The 18,131-nt window shown below is 42.5% G+C and overlaps 1 protein-coding gene across 1 annotated transcript in view; it reads left to right on the top strand.

Moving 5' to 3' along the window:
• PDZD2 (PDZ domain containing 2) overlaps nt 1-18,131 on the top strand; it is a 1,063,478-nt gene that overhangs the window by 855,090 nt on the left and 190,257 nt on the right. Inside the window, exon 12 of the mRNA XM_078674899.1 lies at nt 6,710-6,827. Coding sequence (XP_078531025.1) covers nt 6,710-6,827 — 118 coding nt within the window. The remainder of the gene's footprint in view (nt 1-6,709; nt 6,828-18,131) is intronic.

Genomic DNA, 18,131 nt, shown 5'->3' with positions numbered 1-18,131 from the left:
GACTTTACCTGGACATTTCTTCAACTGGTGGATGACATTGTTTTGCTTGGGTCAATGATTAAGTTTGGTTTTAAGCGTCACTCAAAGTGTCACACATGAGACCGGAAAATGTCACACCGTGTCACATTACAACATGGAAATGTCCCACACAAGCAGACTGGAAACGTTGCAGTCCTGCCTATAACAGTGAAAGATGCCATTGCCATTACGCTACTGGTTTCAATATGCTTATGATTTAATTTTACTCCCGTTCATTTTAATTTTATTTCTGTTCCTTGTAACCATGACCGGGAAGTAGTTCCCCAGATTGCCACAGCGTTGCTGAGTTCTAGTTTGTTTCTCTTTGTTTTCCATCACGTTCTCCTTCTTTTATTTTGATGACACATCGCGGATAACCATGTGCACTGCCTCGTGCGCCCCATTTATTACGTCTGGTGGCGCGAACGCGCAGATTACTCAGACTGTAAGTGACTAAATAGACGCCAGTATCACTCTACTGTCAATTTCCTATTATTTAACATCCGTTGTAATTACTTTCCTTGTATTACGAGGTTCCTGGCCCAACCTCTCTCCTTATTTCAGGCAGTTAATTTTGTGCTGACTGGCAAACGCCATTGCGCTACTGCGACGCTTTTAACATGTTTATGATTTAATTGTTCACCCTTTTATTTTAATTTGCGTTCCTTGTAACCACAACCAGGAAGGCGTTTTCAGAGCGTGGTGGATATTGCCAGATCTCTTTCTAATTGCAATCTGAAAATACCCACGTTTATTTTCGACTACCATATAGACACCACTTTTATGAGGGAATCCTGGCTTTATGACCATTCCAGTCCCAGCATTCCAAGAGCTGTACTCTCGAGGGCTGTAATATCCTCCGTTGTGGCTGCCTGCACAGGAAGGTTGGCGGGCTAGAGACATTTTTAAAAACACTCTATAAACATTCAACTCCTCCAGACTCCAATCCTTCTAGAAGCCAAACTCCTCCACTGTCTATTTCCACTACTCCCAACTTGGTGTTCAATTTTTTTATTAATATATAGGTCACCTGCCTACAGTTCCGATATTATTTCCGCTTTTTTGACCCGATCACTGCACTTCCTTTGACCTCTATTACTTTTATTACCCATGGTGACTTAAACTTGCATGTCAGTTCACCTACCGACCTGAACTTATTGTTGCTTGTCGAAGGCTGTCTCTGCCTCAACTTGAGCCAGCACAAGAATGGACCTAACTCTCTTTAAATGCCACATTCTTAATTCACTTTTTGTGCTTACCAAACACATTTCCAAATACACTTGCATGCAACTGGCCTAGTCTGATCACCACACGGTTATGTTTAGCTTCCCCTCGGGGCGTAGCCTAAAAAAAAACTATTCCACTTTGCTTTGGACGATCTTGAGCTAAGTCATCGACTGAGTTTGTTGCCAAAGCATTGAAACAAACCTCCCTACTATCAAAGATGATACTGAAGATAGCACCTTATCCTTAACCAACAGGCTCAACTAAATGTGTGACCCCTATTATTTAAGAGCCTGTAAACAAGGGTGTACTAAACACTCCTCGCCGTTGTTCATCACAGTCCATGTGAACTGAAAAGCAACCTTGAAGATACCTTAAGCGTAAAGGGAGATCCAATTATCTGCCTCAAAATAAACATCTTTATCTCCTAGCTCTTCGCAAATAATGCAAAAAGTTGTCATTCTAAAATCACATTTTTTGGTAATAAAACGGTCTCTCCTTTTAATAACACAAAATTAAAAAAAATATTTTAGGAAACTTAAATCCGCAGCTGGCTTTTTCCTTGTCTGCATTCATTCAGTCATTGTGTGAGGAGTTAGCCTTCTTTTTCTAAGACAAAATTGAGGATGTAATGTCTTCTAATTCTTCTTCTGCCACCAAAGTTTCTCCAACAGCGGATGTATGACGGAACCGCGCAAGCCATTACCACACATGGCTTTACAATGCCCTCATTACAATGCATGCATCTTTTTCTCTAAAGTGTTTACCACGCATACAGCTTATATATATATGGCATAAGCATATATATATTATATGTATATATAAAAGGTTTATACTTTACCTATAAAATATTTTGATGTTCGTGGTAAATGCATACATTGTAAAATTTTTACAGGTAAGTATGAACCTTATTTTATATATTTGTGCGTGTACATATATAAATATAAACTCGCACACAAAAGCATGCATATATATATATATATATATATATATATATATATATATATATATATATATATATATATATATATATTTACCATATACATATCCCACAGACCCATTCCCGCCCTAAACCCAAAAATTACCCTTGGCATCCAAAAACCCATACTCACCCTAAACCCCCAAAAATACCCTTACCACCTAAAACCCTCCACCCACCCTAAACTCTAAAAATACCCTGCCCACCCTAAAATTACCTTTGCCAAGCAAACACCATACCCACCCTTATCCCTAAATTTACCGTAGCCGCACAAAAATTCACACCCACCCTAAACCCTAAAAACTCCCTTGCCACACAAAAATCCATACCCCACCCTAAAAATGTTCAGACACCCAGAAATCCATGGCCACCTAAACCCTAAAAGTACCTTTGCCGCCCAAAACCCACACCCTCCCTAAACCCTGAAAACGCCCTTGCAGAATGCGTTGTAAAGTCTGCGATGTAATGGCGCGCGTGTTCCCACTCCATAGTAAATGCTGTTTCCCTCCGACAACCCATCTAGAACAACATCAGTTTGTGACTCGTTTCATTCCACTGAGGTAGATACTTAACTTTCCAAGCTGCACACACTTGTCTCTAAATCTCTGCCCACCCATCTGTTTGAAACTGTGGGCTCCCATCATTGCTGCTGCCGAGTTCCTTCTGAATGGACACCGCTTTGATCCTCCCCCTCCACAAGAAACCGAATGAGCATCTCTACTTCCTGGCCAAGGATAGATCAATCTCATTCATTCCAAGTCCATCCAAAACTTGGAAGCATAAATTAATACTCTTCTAGTCACTCATCTGGAAAATCTTAATTTTGTGAGCCACATTAATCTGGTTTCAGACGGGGTTTTTTAAGCACAGAGTTGGGACTTATGGGTGTTTTTGATGACCTCCTGATTTGACTCGACTCAGGCATGGCTGCTGTCTTAATCCTGCTCAATTGATGGCGGCCTTCGACGTGGTCTCCCTCAAGACTCTCTTGCCGCGCCTCGCTGAAGTGGGTGTGGGAGGCTGTGCCTTAGAGTGGCTCATTTCTTTTCTAGTAAACGACTTTCATATAGTACATATGATACCTTTGAACTCCTGCTTTAGAAAGATTGCATGTGGAATCCCTCACAGCATGGCTCATAGCCCAACCCTGTTGGCCAGCATGTTTCTCTTCGTGTAAACATCATTTGCTTGTTCAGCTTCAGTTTTGTTTCATATGCAATGAAACCCAACTCGATTTGTCCAACCACCGACTATATTCATACATCGTATATTTCCTCTATAGCCATTTGGATACATTCCAACTCCCTTGGGTGTGATGCATCTGAGATAGCAGTATTGGTCTTTGAAGACCCTATCATCTAAAATTCCTCATGGTGGCCTGAAGTCAGAAGTTCCCCCTCCAGCACCTCCTGTTCCGGCTGCAAGAAATCTTGACGTCACTTTTAACACCAACCTTTCATTCTAAAAACCACATATCTAAAACTCTCCCTTCTTTACATATGTCGCTGTGGCTCACGAGAAAATCATTATACAAGCCACAATTGTGGCAAGATTAGATTACTGTAATGTGATCTTTCGTGGCAGACTCAAAAAACAGACCTCTCATCTTCAAGCTATTTAAAATTCAACCTTCTGCCTCCTCCTCCCTGAGAAAATTCTGTCGCATCTTTAATCACCTCAAAAACCTTTGCTGGCTCAGCACTGAAAAAAGTTGCCTCTTTTAAGCACCCTGTTTTTGTCTCTCAGTCATGGCGACCTCGAGGTCCAGCTACACCCAACGAGGCATTCAACGTCATGTACCCTTGCGTGCTCTTCGCTCATCCACAGCAAATCTTTCTGTTCCCTTCCCACAGCGCCACAGACCAGGAGGGGGCTCCTTCCGTTTCTCACTTCGAAAACCTGGAATGAACTTCCAGTAAATCTGTCCCTCATTACATCTCACCCAGTCTTTAGGAAGCAACTAGAAACCCAGCTGGTCTCTCTCTGATCCATGGGCCTTTATTCCTTCCACTGCGTTATGTTGCTCCAGTACGACAACATCTTTTTTGGGTAACTGCTGCACTCATTCATTCATTCATCCATGCATGCATCCGAGTGTCTAGAGCCAGGTATGAGCGGACTGGAGGGAGTTGAATAAGTAGCTTTTCATGAAAGATAGTTGTCTTCCTCTGCTTCAAGTGTTTCTGACAGCTGGACAACACAACCGTGCAGATACTCGGAAAAGTAATTTTTGTAGCTACTCTTGAACTGATCTAGACCCACGATATGTTTCAACTCATTAGGAAGAGCATTTGCCACTTCTCTTCTGTAACTTGCAACAATGTTCTCCTTCCAGCGTAAGTCTCTTGGTGCTTGGGGCCTTAAGATGGCTCATGTCCGAGGACCTGATAGTTCTTGAAATATTGACTTAATCATGGTCTTGCGGTGTAGCAAAAGCTGTGATTGGAGAACCATAAGAATCAGAATGAGACGTGGGTTTAATAGAGGACACGGAATAGCAGGAGGCACGAGCAGCACCCATATCGACAGTGCCCAAAGTTTGCCTGATGCTCCTCAAATATATGCACTGAGTATACTATACTAGAGATAAACGGTGGCACAGCAAGCATGGTTCCCCACCATTATGCGCTAGATGCCAGAGAGGAACGAGATCCTTTGCATATGATCTGGAGTTGGAAGACACATGCGTTAAGTCCTGGGTACACGGCTTTCATTCAACCTGCGAATATCCTTATTAAAAATCATAGCTAATCAAGGACTCATGAAATAAGAGAAACTGTATCTTGGTTTAGACCTGACAGTGGCCAATAGATATAAAGCACAAAATGAGCGTAATTCAACAACACCATCCGTTATGGAATGGAAACATGGTCTCGATGTTGGAAAGTCCTGTTAGTGAAGGAAGCGGGCGACCTCGGTAGCATCAGAAAATCTGGGTGGGTTGGGCCCAATACCGGGCTCTCATGGATTGAATGTAAATTACTACTCCTCGATGAAACTCGATGTTGGAAAGTCCTGTTAGTGAAGGAAGCGGGCGACCTCGGTAGCATCAGAAAATCTGGGTGGGTTGGGCCCAATACCGGGCTCTCATGGATTGAATGTAAATTACTACTCCTCGATGAAACTCGATGTTGGAAAGTCCTGTTAGTGAAGGAAGCGGGCGACCTCGGTAGCATCAGAAAATCTGGGTGGGTTGGGCCCAATACCGGGCTCTCATGGATTGAATGTAAATTACTACTCCTCGATGAAACTGACTAGTCTGCGCATATTTTAGCAGTGGGTAACCATTCATACAGATGATCGACATGATGTATACTCTATAGACACTGGAGACCTTTATTTGTTGATAGCCAGGTTACACCTGCATTAATAATGGTTGTTTCTAAACTACTGGGGAAAAAAACTTCTTGTTTTCTTTCTCTTGCTTCTTTGTTTTCTTTCTCTTGCTTCTTTGTTTTCTTTCTCTTGCTTCTTTTAAAAAAATTATAGGAAAAAAAGAACTATCAGAAGGAGGATTAAAAATACATCATTGAGTCTGCTATTGGGAGCCAGTGGGTGTGGTGCCACACTATACATTGAATTATTTCCTTCACGAAGAGCCAGACATCATAATTTCTAGGCACACCTACTTCTAGTAAAGCTTAATAATAGGAGTATTTTGCAGCATTCTGCTTAGTTCATTGACATTGCTTTACAAATTGACAAGGACATGGACGGAGCTCTTGGTTCCGTACCCACTGGGGCAAGTTTTTACTCAAGAGCCCCCACCACCCCCTCTCCATGACATAAACCCATCCAGCGGCCTGCTGACGTAGGGTGAACTGCGAAACACAAGAATTCCATTTGGGCTTAACATAAAATATAACTTTTTGAAATTGTGAATTTATGACGTACATTTGGAATCATTAAGTTATCTGGAATTAAATAAAGCATTTTAAAAGAATCAAGTCTTTGTGTAAAGATGCATAATTGGACAGAACTGGCAAAGCATTTGAGTAGCGTAAGGTGTGTGGTGTGTGACCCTAACCCCTGTGTATTGAATGCTGTTATCTGGTCACAGGCTGAAGTGCCCACATACACATCAGGAAGCGAATTGGATTAATATCAAACTACTTTGGTATACGTAGGGTCGACAAAGAAATTGCTATGCACATACATGTCAAGACTCTGAGTGTAGTTAATTTTCATGATGGCGTGCTATAGAGTTTTGGGGAATCAGGCCACCATACCTGCATGTTTTGATATATTCATTGGTGTCTTCTTACTGTTTTCACTCAATGTTCTACACAACAAATTATATACAAAGGCTCATAGTTAGATGGTCCATTTGAATGTGCTCTAAAACATCAGTTGTGTTGTTCTCACAGAGTCCCTTGCATAGAAGTAATGTAACATGCATCGCCCCCATTGGCCCACTGCTAAGATTGTGTAAAAGTAATTTCAATGAGATTTTCTCTTCACTCTGTGTGTGTGTGTTCTGTTTTTCAGAGCCCGGTGTTGGCTTAGGCATTGGTGTATGCTGCCTTACGTTGGAGAACACCTCTCCTGGAATATACATTCACAGCCTGGCCCCGGGGTCCGTGGCCAAAATGGATGGAAGACTGAGGTCAGTTGGGCAAGAGAAACATATTATATGGGCAACGGGACAGTGGTGATTGGTTATTAGTTACTTAAGCAATATGTCTAAAAGTGGTCTGTATCTGCCTCATCAGCATGATGAGGCAGGTACTGACCAGTAATGACTACCCAGACAGTGCTGACGGTTTTAGAGTGCAAACCGCCTGTCATACTTGGAGATCCCTGCTTGTCAGCAGCTCCTGTGATGGCTCAATGAACCCGTTGACTGCGGCGCGAATTTTGCCGCGGTGCTGGCGAAATAATGAATTGGCGGAGTTTGGACGTCTTCCGCACATGCCCACGCCCACTGTGACATCAGACAGCCGGGGGCCGTCCGACGCATGGAACGGGTTAAAGACAGTGCATCTTTGCTAATTATGTGACATGTTTGATGTGCCCACTCGGAAAGGTTTTTTTAATAAAGAATTTATTGTTGAAAAAAATTAACTTGATTGACAGAACAAATTCTTTTGTACATGGGGGCATTGGAGAGGTGTGGCTCACTGGTTAGAGGCGGCAGACCTGTAAGCAGAGAACGGCCCGGGACCAGGGTTCAATTCCCGACGCGGCAGGGTCTTGGACCACGGTCAACGGACTCGAACACACTAGGTAACTCTGGGTATTAAGCTTGCCTCATCTCTACAACGGCCCCCCACAGACGCCGGGGATGCCTGGTTTCACCCTGGAGATCCCCAGAAAGGGAGCATCTCACAGGGAAAACCAGGACGGGTTCCCCAGCGGTCTACAGCACCAGGACACTCGGGTAGAGTAACAGTGCGCTTTACAAGTATCCCACATTTACATTTACATTGGTTGAATAGAACGCCCCGACTGACATTACTAAATATAATGGAATGACTGTCATGATCTTGTGGCCTTATGGTGGTTGAGCCATCAGGTAAGGGGATTCAACAGTGGAGCCAACGGATACTTTACCACTGGAAACCCAGCACTTCCTTTAACTCTGATTAGAGCAGGGGAACTACAAGGTTGGCGCAGCAGGAGCAACGCTTCTGTAGGGCAGTTCTCCCGCTCTGCTGAGCTATAAACAACCCCCTAAGAATCTAATGTCTGTTGAGGTAATTGTGGCGGGCTGCGCAAGGATTCAAATAATTTAACCCAGTGGAGAACGCTGCTCTTGTTGCACCCATGCACAAACTTAGGGAGAACGACTGATATTTCAGCAGTCAAGTCCTGCCTGATGTTTTCAGTTGATGAGACAAGATGTCCGCCGCCGTTGACTGCTTCTCACCCAACAGCTTTTTTGTGAAATATTCAGTCAAGCTTATTGTAAAGTGAGACTACTCACCTGTTAGGGTCTCAAGCCGCTAAATGGGGTGGGGTGGGGTGGGGTGGGTCTGCGGTTCAGTCGAAGAGCCAGGTCTGGAGGTTCTTCCTGAATAAGTATGTTCAGTTGCTCCATGCAACAGATTCAACTGGGAATACTTTAAAATGGTTCCCTCACCTCCCATCAGAATCATTAAACTCTGTATAGCACTAGAAGCCCCTCATTACGAGTGGCCTCTTTATTGCGATGTAGGCTGAGACATCAGTTGCCTGCCCCATAGGAATTGATAAATCCACTGAAACCCTGTGGATTTCGGAATTTTAAACCAGAGATTTCGGTTGCTAAAAAGGAGCAGAAACCTCCAGGTTAAAATCGGACCCAAAATGAGGAATTTTCTGATCATGGGGGCCCGATTTACCAATTCCTCTGGGAATTCCTTATTCATTGTTACGCTTTCAGAATTTACTCTGAATGACTGGATTTTCTCCACTCCACACACATGGAAAAACAGTTGTAAGAAGAGCTGCATTCAAAATAACAATTTCTGTTATCTGTGGTTATGGTTCGGGTTATATATTTTGAGCTGGCACTGACATTACAAGAGAGCTCGTTTGGTCTTTGGTTACCATGTACAGAGCTTTGTTCTGTTCGAAATTGGTCAAAAACTGCTCTGAAGCTCAGAATTTGAAGCCCAGCAGAACCAGGGCAATTGTGATAATACAATAGGTCGCTTAAATACTTAAAAATATCGAAAATCGTCACCTTTTCAGCTTGGTTGAACAATTTAAATACATTGTGTACAAATAAATATACAAACACTGCTGTCTTGTTCTACATTTCCCCAGTAAAACATTTAATACCTCAGAATGGGAATAAGTGAGTAATTATTAAGATAGTTGTTAATTATATAATTGCATGTATTTTTAGAAGGTGGCCATTAAGAGTTAAAGGGTGGAGGGAACAGCTCGGCCATGCGTTTGATTTCATTCAGGATTCTTTAAAGTGGATCACACATCTGTGACAAGTTGACAAGACTTCTTTCAGTGCTGCTTAGTTTTAAGAATTATTTTAGGAGCTTTGGAGTAAGTGCTCATTTAAGACATCCATCACAGCCCCATTCGCACCACCCTGAGATCTTGGGAGTCTCTGGGCTGTAATGAAATATGGTTCCAATATTCCTGGGAAATCCTTTAATGACAGAGTTAGATAGTGTTACTTTCTCGATGGGCTCCAGATGTGCGAGGATCAAGGCCCTGTCGGGTGTGGGGAGCTTCTGACAAGCTCAGGCTGCAGTTGTCCCACAGTGAGGTCTTTGTTGCCTCATCTGGGAGGGGTGCTGGGGGATTCCACCCTGTTAATTTAAAGCAAATGTATGCAGTTCCCACCCAGTGCTTCAGTGGGATTTAAATCACTTGCTGTTCCTTTAAACCGCATCCACATCTTAAACGCCAGGCATCCCCTGTGGAAAGGTCAGTTTCATATTAGGTCACTAAAGAGGCAGGGCATGCAAGCAAGAAGAAAGTAACGCAGGGCTTGTAAGGTATGGAAGAATGCGTGGATTTGAACTTGCTTCAGGCAATATTTGTTTTAATATCAAGGAAAATAACTTACACAACTGCCCCAGGAGACATAAAAGAGGACCACAAACAGCCAGAAAACCAGCCCAGACACTGATCTCTCTGACCAGCCGCCACCGATAGGCGAGTCCGCGCAGGGTTTGGTCTGGTGTAGCAGCCTTGAGAGAACACTTAGTAAACACATTGAAAAAGCAGAGGTGTGGAGAAATCCAGTTTCAAGTACCAAGGGGATATAAGAAGTGGAAATGTTGTATTCTAGACCACTGTTTATGCTTCAGGAGTGTGCCTAGAAGAGGAGGGGTGGCACATAGTTGCAGGGCAGAGGAGAACCATTGTGCAAGAAAGAGCAAGCGGTGCAGGTGTGCAGCGATCCAGGTTTAAGTGCTGCTGGAATAAAGGATGTGGCTATGTTGGATACTTGGTTACTGCTCACGTACTGAAATATAGTGCCTAGAAGGAAGAGAGGGGGCAGGGATGCTGCAGCAGTGAAGAGAGGAGAGCACAAAGATGAGACTGGAGAAACGAGCCATTGGCACACAGAAGAGAGAGACAACTCTTGAGTGTTTCCCATTGTTTTGCTATTTTGTTTCCTCTTCAGTCTGTTCTTTTAAAAGATCATCTATGATGAGATATTTTTCGCAGTCATCCTCGTGTTAATGAATTGGCTGTAACTCGTATGAATGCGTGGCTGTGTTTTCTGTCTTTGTTTCACCCTGACTACTCTTTTAGAAACCCTGTATATCTAAACCCTCTTGGTCTTATCATTTTGCTTGGTTGTGGGCATGTAAAGCAGTAGATGGCTGGATTGAAAAATCTTCTATGCCTCAATTAGCTGTCAAATCTACTGCCAGTTGTAAGAGAACGTTATCAAACTCCTTACCAGGAGTCTTTAGAAAAATATTCACCATGTCAATTTATTTGAGTGACCGAAAGACCTCTTTGCATGTAGTCCCAAATTTCTAATTATTGAATTATGGTTTTTAGGATCTGTGGAAATATTTAAGAAAGTAAGAGGATTGAGTGTTGGCACCTTCTAGAACTGTGGATAACTGGTACTAGGGTTTGCATTAAAGAACCCTAAAAATAAATTCGATTGGTACTAAAGACAGTAATCAGATTTGAATTCAGAAATAATTGATGACCTTGTTGAAACAACTTCTGGAACACTCCCATCTTTGAGGTGGCGTCCAAACTGACTGCGCTTCGTGGATTATAGCTACAAAGCTGACCTGCTCTTATGCAAGTCTGTTTCTGTCGTGGAATCTGCTCACCACGGTACAGTATCCCTATAGATGCTTGTCTGCATTAATTGATAATTTACTGTTGCTGCAGAGACCTCCAATTCTGCTTCTTGTTTAGACTTTAGGATATATCCAAGACGTTGGTGCTCCCACATTCCCACGAAGGAGCCTCAATTCTGTGTTGGAATAATTTTCAACATTTTGCTGAAGCCCCTCTTTTCAGGTGTGTGAACCTCATGTCGGAGGGATGTTGGAATCATGCTGTTGTGGTCGTTAACAAATCCGACAATAAGGCAAAACCACAGAAGAGTCATCAGTGTTTTCTGAAGGTTGATCACTGATGAAAGTACCAGATGAAAACCCCAAAGCAGCAATTGATGTTCATGTGTCTGTGAGCATTTTAGTTTTTAATACATAGCTTGTATTTATCATTGAAAATATGCCCTTCAGGACTTCATGATGTCTGGCTGTGCCTGCTGTCATACTGAGTCTTATTTGTTATATCAACATTGAATTTGGTTTGCTTGTCTTTAAATGTATGCAGCTGGAGGTGAATTTGAACTCCTGCATCACAGGTTTTTTATCGTTATTGAAGGGTGTTGCTGCACTTGCTAACATTTTCAGCAGAATCCATGGTGTACATTTATAAAACCATCTTTCCACTTAACAATCAATATCTACACCTTTTGATAAAAATGAAATTGTCATTATTCTAGATTTAAAGGTGTCTACCCTAACGCTATGCCTGCAGGAATATCAGTGTGCTCTTATTTCAATAGAGTGCATATGTCCACTTTCACTATAATTGTAATATTTAGATATACTCCAACACTAGTTTGGGAATGCTGAGAAAACACAGATGGGTTAAAGGTCATTACAATTTAACAACTATAACAGCACATTCTGCCGTTCATTAGGCTGCAAGTAATTGATTCACCCAGCTGGGTCTAAACATTTTTCAAAATATAGAATACTATATTGGGAGACCCATCAACCTTCCTTTGCTATATATGATATATCATCATATAATATATCATTAACATCATTTGTAGAAGTCATTTCTATAATCTATTTGGCACCATAGCGTTTTGAGACCTTAGCGTCCTTTTCTGAATAGTCGTGGAATTTTCATCAATGGAAGTCCAGGTTCTTTATTGCCATTGCTTATGGTTCACTAGGTTTGGTTTGTCCAGCCTGATGTGTAATACTGCTTTGTGTTGGTTGATATGCAAATCAAATCTGTTTGATGCAGCCAATGATCGCCTGTTAAGTGCTGTGATGCTTCTTAGCTAGGTTAGAGTTTTATAGAAACATCTACTTTCATATATTGAGGTGCATTAAGTTTATGCCGAAATGTCTCTTATCTCTGTGGGTTGAACGGTAGTGCAGTGAGCAGCGTACGGACAATGTTCTCGCTCTATCTGTGATGCAGAGTTGTGCCCATTAAGTGTGGTTTGTTTTAGTTAACCCACTAGGAATGGTTCTAAGATGTGTGGTGGTGTGTTGATAAGGCTTTGCTGTTAAGAAGCAATGTTTTGCCATCTATTTGCTTTTGGTGCATTGTTGTGCATATGAGGATGTCAGGAAGTTTGTTTAGACTACAGTTAATCAGGTTGATGTCTTGAAAGAATTAAATGAGCCATTGTTTGATGGTAAGTCCTAGTGGGGGTGGTGATAGCCTGCTACTTAAATAGCATATCGGAACTGTGTGGGCGATGTGGGATATTTGTGAGATTGGTTCTGTCCAGGCTGGATTTCTCTAACAGTCTTTACCTCGGCCTCCAAATTGGTGAGCTTAAACGCCTCCAGCTTGTTCAGAACCAAGCTGCCAGGGTACTGCTGAATATATCCAGGAGGCAATCCATCAGACCTGGCCTTAAGCAACTACACTGGTTGCCAGTTGAGCAACGTGTGGCCTTTAAGGCTGGGTGTATTCTGTTCCGTTCTCTGAACGACTCTGGCCCTTCTTTCATCAGAGATCTTTTCAAAAAATATTGCCCCTCCCGTCACCTTCGATCCACCTACAAATCACTTTTGACTGTTCCTCCATTCAAAAGGAAACGCCTCGGAGGCAGCTGCTTCGACCATCAAGCTGCTGTACTCTGGAATTCTCTTCCTCTCCATATAAAGCAGAATGATAACATCCTCAGCTTTAGGCAATCTCTGAAGACCTGGTTGTTTTCTCAAGCTTACTACTGATAGCACTGCTTATCCTTCGACTGTCTTGTTTGGCTCCTTCTACAGCGCCATGAAGCCTCCGGGCGTACGAGCGCTTAACAAATCCCAACTAACATTAACATTAACATTAACATTAAGATTGATGTTAGACTGTCCTGTGGGAACGAACCAAACAGTACACAACCTACACTAATTAGAACTGTATTAGATCATTATCATGTGGGTCCAGATCTACTAAAAGACTAGTCACAAAAGATGGTGGCAAATTGTGCACCGTTTTGCACTGGGACCTATTACCTAATAGGCTGCATTGCAAAATCTCCAGGTGCAGGTGGTTGTGGAATGTCCATCGCTACTTGCGACCCCTCTATAATTGGCTATATACGCAGAGATGGTGATCTTCATGCAACATCATAGCACAATTCCTGGGTCTGTGCTCTCAAACTGGATTATTTTTTTTTTTTTTAAAGTAGGCTATGTCGCTTGAAGGAACCCTGATGGTATTAAAAACATTTTTTTTCTGCTTGGAAAAGCATTGGAGGGAGCAGGCCCGGGGGATACTTATACCATTCACAAATGGTAAGCTTTCCCAAAGGGATACCTGTCAGGTGCTGGTGTTAACGCGGGATTACTGGTTACTAGTTACCTTACCAAATCCCAAACTAAGTCGACTGAATCGTTGGTACCTGTCATTAAGTAAAAGGTAATCTAACAATAAGTCAATCAATTTAAGAACTTACACCACTCTAAATGACCACTGACCAAAATTTAAGTTTCAAAGATTTAATATAAAGTCAAAGATAACTGAAGATACAAACTTCTCAAAATGAGATTCAGAAGATAAATGGGTACCACTATGAACATGAACTTTTTGAATAGTCTGAGTCTGAAAAACAGAATAATGAGTACAACTTCCAATAACATAAGCGTTGCCAAAATGGATACAAGTTGCAACCTCAAAGTCATTACAGAAAAGAAAATTAAGGTTAGTCTGTCCCTACACTATACTAAGTGACATCCCTACTTAACAAGATCTTTTACCCCTCTAGGTGTCAGCCGTGGTGACTTCCTAAGAAGATCACGCACTTCTCTTTGTCTCTTCTCTGATAATGGGTCTCTCCTGATCAGCCTATCTGCCTACCCATCCGCTTCCTTAGGCTCCCAAACTCATCTGCTCTGCTCTCCTCCCGGGTCTCTTTCCCTAATACCAAATCACATTTCGGATAGGAACGCCCCTTGGGACGCCCCTCACGTGGTACATCTTTGCGCGGTAAACTCCATGATGGTACTCTTCAAGACCCTCGTTAAAGTTGACCTTGGTTCCCAGGCTTCTTCTCCAGTGCGCCGATACCCCCTGAAATTCCTGGAGACTCCTACAGGCCTGCGCCAAGCGCCACTGAACAAAGTCCCTTTCATTTGAGCTGATTAGGACCCTCGCACCTGCATACAGTTCGTCCTGCAGTGGGCCTCAAATTCCAGACTCCACCATATCTTTAGGTCGTAAAACACACTCAAAGCTCGGTGCTGGACACCTCTCGACTTCTTCCCTAACGAGCACATGGCAGTTCAAACGATATGACATTATCAGTTCAGGCCTACTTGATTTACATGAAGCAGGTCCCTGCACTCTTAAAACATTAACTTGATTTAAACAGCAACATTCTTAACTAGCATACGTTTCTAAAATAACACATCTATAAAGCATATATTTTAAACTTAATTCGATAATACATTTGTGGAAGAACCAGGTTAACTCCATCTCACATTATTTTAGCAGCACGTTTAGATTTGCTGTGAATTGCCCTAAGGCCTACACAATATACTGGATTTTTAGAGTTCTATTCAACTCTAACATGATTCCTTTAACATGAGAACATGAGGTTTTCATATTCATTCCAACATTTCTACATTAATCTCACACAGTTATGATTATTGTTACTCTACTTAAACATTCTATACACTTCACTACTGAACATAAGACACTCTGTGTATTTCACTTCTAAATATAAAACACTCGTGTGTAAACATGTTTAAACTAACTACGTGCTTGTAAATATGGTGCACTTATACATTTTTTTCCCAAACTTGTGCTCTCTCAATCCCCCCTTTGATGACCTTCAGGGGTCATCACCATCAAGACACCATTACAAAATGTAGAACCCTTCAAAGTGAAGTCGTGGCAGTGCCACCTCTTTTCATTGTCTCTAATGCCTTTAGACTCCTGTATTGGGTGTCCTGCATCGCTGTCAACTTTTCCTCCTGTTTCCTCATAGTTCTCTGTAACCTATTTGCTCTATACCACTGATACAAACGCACCAATCCCCACAAAGTGATTACACAAATCACAATTATGATGATGGGTTTCAGTATGTACCAAACGATACCCTTTCCTAAGTTTGCAAACCAACCTCCAACTTTACCCATTCCATGACCTACTTTTTCCCACACGTTTATCTTTGTCAGATCCTCGATTTCGTAGTGTATGGCAGTGATGTTTCGTATGTACTTCTCTAGAGGTTTTGAATTGTCTGGAATGTAAGTGCAGCACTCCTGGACCTTCAAAGCCTTACAGACTCCTCCCTCTTTAGCTAACAGAACGTCTAAAGCAAGTCGGTTCTGAAGAACCATTGCCCTAATCGATTGCATCTCACCTTCTATCAGCATCAATGATCTAGCAGTACTGGCAGATAGCCTATCTACGACTGTAGCTAACCTCCTGATCTTAATGTCATTCAATATCAGTCCTAAGATAGGGAATGCAGCACCGAGTACATCTCCAACTACTTCTGCTGCACCCAGCCCTCTCTTCCACCTAGTTGGTATTTCTTTCTTTGTCGTTTCTAAATTCTCAACATTATATATTTTAGGAAAGACAACAGCCAGATAGCATGATCCATACCAATTATCTGGTAGCTTCACATAGGCATTTCTTCCACATACAAAATATACATTTGGAATTGCTTGCATCCCTTTCAAAAAATCCTTAGAGTAATACTCCAGTTGAAAGGCATGTTCACAATTGACTTGACCTACATAAAAATTCTCATAATAGGAGTAACTCCTGTGGATGCACAGTTTCCCCCGTTTCTCCTTATCTAAAGCAATTGGACCAATACTACCCTTTCTTTGATGTGCCCTTTCCTCCTTGGTCCAATCTGTTTCCCATTGTCCTGAGGCCTTCAGAATCTTCTGCCTCCTGTATCTAGTATCTACCTGCCCTATAAACTTTTTCTCAATTTCTGACACTTGACAAGTCAGATTGTTTCTTCGAGCATGTGAAGTATCTAACGTTTTCCATGGAATAAACCATTTGTGTAATCTGTCTTCGCTTTTGTAGTAGTCCCACTTGTTCAAATGCTTGAAATTCGGGACCTCTGGCAATGTCGAGTCGAAATTCGAGAAATAATACTCAAATCCTTCTCGTCCATAAAATATGCTCAACAACAAACTGCATGTGATTCCATATGTCAATGGAAGATGATGGTATCTGATACCCTCCTCTACCGAAGCTGGTAATTGCATACAAACGTAGCAATTCTTCACCTCCATGACATCAACGTATTCATAAAGCAATTTAGCATAAGCATTTGACCTGAAATTTCCCTGTGACTCATCTGTGTGTAACCTTTTTATTTCTGCATCTAACAACGCTTTGTCTTTATCATTGATGTTTCCCTTATCATTAACAATAGTGGTTCTCGGTGTTGACACTCCCTTGACCTCCTTGACTGCAGTTGCATCTCTCTCGTGTCCCACTATGTATGAGACAGTAACCACTAAAACTATCAGGGAAATCACCACTCCCAACAATGTGCCAACTATACATTTTGCCCTGCGGTTCGGGTTGCCAGCCTCCATGTTCTCAAACAGTGTAGTTCTTGACTTTCTTCCAGCATTCGCTTCTTCTTCTCTCTGTACAAAGTCTTTCTTTTACATATTGTCCCTCTTTGGAACACTTGGAAGCCGACAATTTACTCCGTAAAACATTTTAAAGTCCTGTAGAAAACAGACAACCCTAGCCCTTCTCCATCCGCTAAAAGGAAACCCCTACCAATTTTCTTCTTCCACTCGGCGCTAGGTTATCTTGCAGTAATTTTTCAAAGTCCTTTCAAAAAGTCTTTTTACAACAAAGTGATAGTCCAAAACAATGAGCATTCCAAGAGCTTCCACTACTCGCTCAAGCATTTCTAACCGAAGGAGAGTTCCCTCCAACACTGGATATCGTGAACAGCAAACTGGAAATTCAACTGTTTCTAAAATCAATTTTCTTATTCCGCTTAGGAGAGGAGGATAGATGATGTTGAGTGTCAGCAACCTTTCAGTCTCCGCCCCCGGTAGCAGGAACAGAATTTGTACAGTGATGATTGGGTCAGTTCTGATCAGGTTCACTTCCCTGACCCTCCCGGTTCTGTGCCCCACCGACATCTGCAACGAGGTAGGTCCAATCAGGAGTAGAGTATCTTCTACTAGGCACTCGCACCCTCCTTGATCTTCTAGGGCCCTCCTCGGTTCCCTCTTGGGTATCTTCCTCTTGATCCGAGTCTTCGGATATAGGAACAAGTGTTTCTTCCTGGGCCGACCTCAAACTTAGCCTCCTGTCTCTTCCCGGCCAAGTGGCAGCCTCACACCTTGTTCTCCTATATCTCGTCCTCACACTCTGTTCTTGATCACTTTGGTACTGATCTGTGTCTGTTTCGTATTCACTGCTGCTCTCTCCTTCAGTTGCGTCTTCAGTCTCACTGCCGTCCTGCCTTCGCTCTTCTTCTGAATCCGATGCGTTCCCAACTTCTTCCGACACCCCCTCAGCTGCCTCAATCCCTTCTTGCGACTCTTCTTCCACTTCCGGGCTTTCGTCTGGGATAGGAGCTGTTCCTTCTAGAGGTGCTGGAACTCTTCGAGTATGGGATGCATGGATCCAATTTGGCAGCCCCCCGCACTTCACCGCGGTGTTCGTTATCAGGATTACCTGAAAGGGCCCACGCCAGCGAACATCTAGGCAGTTCTTCCGG

Source organism: Lissotriton helveticus, chromosome 2_1, assembly GCF_964261635.1.
Source record: "Lissotriton helveticus chromosome 2_1, aLisHel1.1, whole genome shotgun sequence".
NCBI lineage: Eukaryota > Metazoa > Chordata > Amphibia > Caudata > Salamandridae > Lissotriton > Lissotriton helveticus.
This window is presented reverse-complemented; position numbering and strand designations above follow the sequence as displayed.